The sequence below is a fragment of the Trichechus manatus genome, unplaced genomic scaffold (genome assembly GCF_000243295.1).
Source record: "Trichechus manatus latirostris isolate Lorelei unplaced genomic scaffold, TriManLat1.0 scaffold00308, whole genome shotgun sequence".
NCBI lineage: Eukaryota > Metazoa > Chordata > Mammalia > Sirenia > Trichechidae > Trichechus > Trichechus manatus.
Genome location: NW_004444244.1, coordinates 364,236 through 370,235, shown reverse-complemented (window position 1 = coordinate 370,235; position 6,000 = coordinate 364,236). Strand labels below are relative to the sequence as shown.

Genomic DNA, 6,000 nt, shown 5'->3' with positions numbered 1-6,000 from the left:
TCCCAGTCCTAGGTATATACCCAGAAGAAGTGAAATAATGAAAACAGAAACCAGTACACCAATGTTCACTGCAGCACTTTTCACAAAAGCCAAAAGGTGGAAACAACTAAAGTGTGCATCAACAGATGGATAAAAATGTGATTTATACATACAATGGAATATTATACAGCCGTAAAGAGAAATGAAGTTCTAATGCATGCCACAACATGAATAAACCCTGAACACATTATGCTGAGCGAAATAAGTCAGTCACAAAAGGACAAATACTGTATGATCTCACTTTTATGAAATAAGCAAATATATAGAAATCAAAGATTATTAGTGGTTACCAGGAGAGGGAGGATGGAAGAAAGGGAGAGTTTTTGCGTAGGGGACACTGAGATTATTTTAATGGTTGGAAAAGGATGGGGAGAATGGATGCACAACTTGAAGAGTGTAATCACTGTCACTGAACTGTATGTGTAGAAATTGCTGTGATGGTGTATGCGTTGTGTCTATTTTCACCACAATAAAAAATAATTTAAACAAAGATTACACGCTGTATGATTCCATTCATGTAACATTTATTAAACAACAAAACTTTAGAAACATAAAACACATTACTAGTTGCCAGGAGTTAGAGACAGATGAGGAGAATGCAGGAGGGAGGTGGGTGTGGTTATAAAAGGAAAACACACAGAATCCTCTGGTACTGGAAATGTTCTGTATCTGGACTATGGTGGTGGATACACAGTCCTACACATGTGATAAGACTGTACAGAACCGAATACACATAAATGAGTATAAGTAAAATTGGGAAAATGTGAACGTTATCAATGCATTCTATCAATGTTATTCTCTTAGTTTGTGATATCGTATACTAGTTTTGGATGATGTTACTATTAGAGAAAACTGGGTAAAGGGTACACAGGATCACTCTGAATTATTTCTTACATCTCACAATCTACAATTATCTCAATAAAAATTTCAACTAAAGCAAAATATACCCAGATATTGTGAGAAACTGTATGCATGTCATACTTATTAAGCAAACATGTATATTTCCTATTCTAATGCTGAGTTCCAATAAGCAAACTTAACATGCAAAATTTCTCATATATAGCACACTCATACATACCCTGCAAAAGGGACTCTTCATATTTTTGTGTAATATCAGGAATTATTCAACTCATTAGTTTTTTTAAAAAGATTCCTATTCATACTATGTCCATTACTGAATACTTTCAATAAAAATGATATCATATCTGAAACAAGAATTCTAGTATATTGTAAGGGAAAAATTTTAATTCACAAATCCTAAAATGATATAGTTACATCCAGTACAAACTCACTGATACAGGATGTAGTTTAAACTTTTTACTGATGCTGTAACATGTTCAAAATATTAATAAGGTTTCCTAAATATTAATTATTTGTTGTTCAATGAAATGTCACTTCTGGGCAAAAGAGTTTTCTCATTTATTAGATTCCTCTCCTCCCTCCTCCCACTGGGTTTCTTCTGCTAAGCAATTAGTCTGACAAGAGCGTGAAGGTTTCTGAGCCTTCAGGATGTTGACAAGTGTTTCTTCTCAGTGTTGTTTCTCTGATTAAGTCAGGATTCTGGTGAAAGGTTTCATTATACTCATAGTGTTTCTCCCTAATGTGTATTCTCTGATGTGCTGTGAGGGATGACTTCTGGTAGAAGGTTTTCCCACATTCATCACATTCATAGGGTTTCTCCCCTGTGTGGGTTCTGTGATGTACTGTGAGGGATGACTTGTGGTAGAAAGTTTTCCCACATTCATTACATTTATGAGGTTTCTCTCCTGTGTGTGTCCTCTGATGTTCTCTAAGTTTTGACTTCACAGAGAAAGATTTTCCACATTCATTACATTCATAGGGCTTCTCTCCTGTGTGAGTTCTCTGATGATTAATGAAGTTAGGCTTCTGGGAGAAGTGTTTCCCACATTCTTTACATTCATAAGGTTTCTCCCCAGTATGTACTCTCTGATGTACTGTGAGAGCTGACCTATCACTGAAAGCTTTCTGACATTCATTACATTCATAGGGTTTCTCCCCTGTGTGAGTTCTCTGATGTACACGGAGATTTGACTTCTCACAGAAATTTTTTCCACATTCATTACATTCAAAGGGCTTCTCCCCTGTGTGTATTCTCTGATGTACTGCAAGGCCTGACCTATATCCAAAAGTTTTTCCACATTCAGTGCATTCATAGGGCTTCTCCCCTCTGTGTATTCTCTGATGTAGGATGAAAGAGGATTTATGGCCAAGGGTTTTTCCACATTCACTACACTGATAAAATTTTTCTCTTACATCCGTATTCTGATATGTAGGATGATTTGGCTTCTGGCGAAAAGCGTGAGCATATTGATTAATTTGACAGGATTTTTTTCCTTTATGTGTTTGCTGATGCTGAGTAAAGTTTGGCTTTTTGCAGAATACGTCCCGATTTTCATTACAGGCAAAGATTCTCTCTCCTTTATAAGTTCTCTGAGTGTGAGTGGGGAGTGTCTTTTTGTGGAAACTATTCTCACTCTGGTTACACTCACAGTGCTTCTCCCCCATGAGAACTTCATGGTGTTTAATTAGAGTTGACTTCTCATCAACAGACCTCCTCCCACAGTCATTAAATTCATACTGATTCTCCCTTGTGTGAGTTCTCTGATGAACAATGAATGTTGGTCTATCAGAAAAGTTTTTCACAGGTTCATTATATTGACAGTGCTTCTCCCATAAGCATGCTCTGTTATGGCTAATGAAGGCTGCCTCCTCATGGAAGGTTTTCCCGCATTCATTATAACCAAAAAGTTGTTTGAAAGATTGAATATCCTGAGGTTGTAAAAGGTCCTCATTTTGCCTAATGGCTTTCCTATTCCAATCATATTCAAAAGAGTTCTCTCTGGAATGAGGATTTCTGTGATTTGTACAGAGAAGCAATTTCCCGTGTGTATTAAACGCTTCAGATTTCTTTACAAAAGAGTTTCTACTATTAATAATTAAATCTGAAGTATAATTCAAACTCATTCCATACAAATCATATTTACCAGGTATTTTTCTTGATGGAACAGGGTTTGTGTTCAGACAAAATGTTTTTCCTAATGTACTATTTCTGCCCTTAGTTAGGGTTTTGTTGTTGATGAAATCAATTTTGCACAAATGCTGGTCTTGGTTTTCCTGGCTCTTCTCCATCTGGTCATCAAGTATGTGGAAGTCTAGAAATGAGAATAATTTACCGTAATTTATAAGTGTTAACATATTTCCTATGAAAAAGAGATATATTCAAATGTCTTATTATAGTCCAGTCTCTTCGTGTGGAAGTAATCAAAAGGGTATACTTCCTTGCTCTTCAAGGTTTGGAAAAACAACTAACTTGCAGTAGCACAAAATGACAGGAATCTGGCAACAAAACACAATAATTAGGAATTTTGTAAATGTGATGTTCAAAAACAGAGAATTTGAAATAACAATAAATAAGTAAATGACATTTGGATGACTCTTTGATTCTGGGGTAGGGAACCTTACAGAGAATAAGATCAGTCCAGAAAGTAGTAAGTAGAATCACAAGAAAAACAGTAAATAATTATGGTAAGGACAGATACCAAACAAACATTTAGATTTCGAACAAATATATCAGGGTTTATCTCCTGAAGCAAGAGCCTCACTGTCTTAGTTATCTAGTGCTGCCATAACAGAAATACCACAAGTGGATGGTTTTAACAAAGAGAAGTCTATTTCCTCACAGTCAAAGTAGGCTAAAAGTCCAAATTCAGGGTGTCACCTCCAGGGGAAGGCTTTTTCTCTCCGTCAGCCTTCTCATCGATGTTCCCCCAGACTAGGAGCTTCTTGGCGCAGAGACCCTGGTCCAAAGGATGCGCACTGCTTTCTTGATGGTATGAGGTCCCCCTGTCTCACTGCTCACTTCTGTCTTTTATATCTCAAGAGATTGTCTCAGGAAACAATCCAGTCTTGTAGATCAGGTCCTGCCTTACTAACACAACTGCCACCCATCCTCCCTCATTAACATCATAGAGGCAGGTTTACAACATATAGGAATATCACACAGTACCAGGAATCATGGCCTAGCCAAATTGATACACACATTTTTGGGGGGACACAATTCAAACCATGACACTCACTAATGTACATGCTTCCAATTTCATCCTTCTCTTTTCTTTCTATACACTACTACCGTATTAAATTTCAGAAAGCATTAAGTTCCACATGTGCAAAGGAAAATTCTATTGGTTGGGCTATATTTACATTACAGCTGGAATTCATAAGGAATACTAACATCCAAAGGAAGTACACATTCAGCCTGTTCTTGTAACAGGATCAGATACACAGCTTTACTCATCTAGAATATCCTCATTTAAAACTCAATAGTCTGAGATTTCACTTCCACAATCAATTGCACCATCATCATTAGTATCTAGAGTATTTTACCTTCTCTCTTTGAATTCATCTTCTGATTTGTCTATTAACTATGAAAACTCTTCCTCCTGTCAATTTCTGCTATTTGCTATTAACAATAAAAATTAAAAATTCTAAATTCTCAACTATGTTCAATTAGAGCTAAACAGAAATAAAGAAACTACAAAGATGGTGTCTCCAGACTTATTTTACACCTTCATCATAGTTGATGCATTAACTTGGGCAACTCAGTAAATTGAAAAGTAAAAGTATAGTGATGATTTATTTCACTACTGCATTATCTTTCCAAGTAATTCCATGAGGCTTCTATTTTCTTACCATTTTAGTCTATTTAACATAGTTGGAAATAATCAATGAGTAATGTTTAGATAATTGCTAGGGTGCTTTGTATAAAGGATCAATTTCCCATGTGCATTAAACTCTTCTGGTTTAATGACAAAAATAGCTATTTTGGTGATAAAATAGCAAAATGCTTCAAAATTAGGAAAAATAAGATCACTACAATCCTGTTTCTTAGATTTATAAATAGGACCCATTGACCCATATGGTAATTGCAAGACAGAATAAAAAATGTAAGTGAATTTTCTTTTTAATCATTCAAATTTCTTATAGCTTATAATTGTAAAAAAAAAAATGAAATATCAGTCCTTACAACTAGTTAGAACCACTTCAAAAAGAAACTCAAAAACTAAATTTGATCATTCCCATTGCCACTGAGTCGATCCTAACTCACAGTGACCTTACAGGACAAAGAACTTCCTCATAGGGTTTCCAAGGAGCAGCGGTGGATTCAAACTGCTGACCTGCTGGTCAGCAGCTAAGCTCTTAACCACTGTGCCACCAGGGCTCCAAAATATGACTCAGCAATTTCACTGCTAGGGATATACTCAAAGGACTTGAAAGCATCCACACAGAAACATGCACATCAATGTTCACTGCAGCACTGTTCATAACAGCCAAAAGGTGGAAAAAACCTAAATGTCCATTAATAGACTAATAGATAAACAAAAATATAGTATATACATACAATGGAATACTATTCAACCATAAAGAGAACTGAAGTCATGATACATGCTATAACATGGATGAACCTTAAAAACATTTTGCTGAGTGAAATAAGTAAATGACAAAGGACAAATACTGTATGACATCACTTATATGAAATAACAATAGGCAAATGTAGAGACCAAAGTTTATCAGTGGTTACCAGGAGCGGGAGAGAGGGATAGAGAGACAGCCACTGTTTGGGAAGCAGTCAGTTTCTGTTTATGGTGATGGGAGATCTGGCATCCATTAAGGGAGACAGTTGTACAACATAATGTAAATGATATCACTAAGTTGTACACCTGAAAAATGTTGAATTGGCAAACGCTGTGTTACATACACTTTCCAACAATAAAGAAATAATAAAAAATTTTTAACTAAATTTAGGGCCACTGGGACCCTGATGGTATACTGAGAATCTATTTTGTTCAGTATTTGACTGTACATCATTACTCCTTTTACATTCCAAAGTTTCATGTTCCATTTCATGTGTGATTTTCAAACCCCACACAGCTAGACTTTCTA

The 6,000-nt window shown here is 35.9% G+C and overlaps 1 protein-coding gene across 2 annotated transcripts in view; it reads right to left on the bottom strand.

Moving 5' to 3' along the window:
• Window positions 1-265: 265 nt before the first annotated feature.
• Window positions 266-6,000, bottom strand: part of LOC101357941 (zinc finger protein 33B-like) — a 75,247-nt gene continuing 69,512 nt past the window's right edge. For both annotated transcript variants that reach the window (XM_023725414.1, XM_012559776.2), the window contains one exon: window positions 266-3,212. In XM_023725414.1, coding sequence (XP_023581182.1) covers window positions 1,510-3,212 — 1,703 coding nt within the window. In that variant the 3' untranslated portion in view covers window positions 266-1,509. The remainder of the gene's footprint in view (window positions 3,213-6,000) is intronic.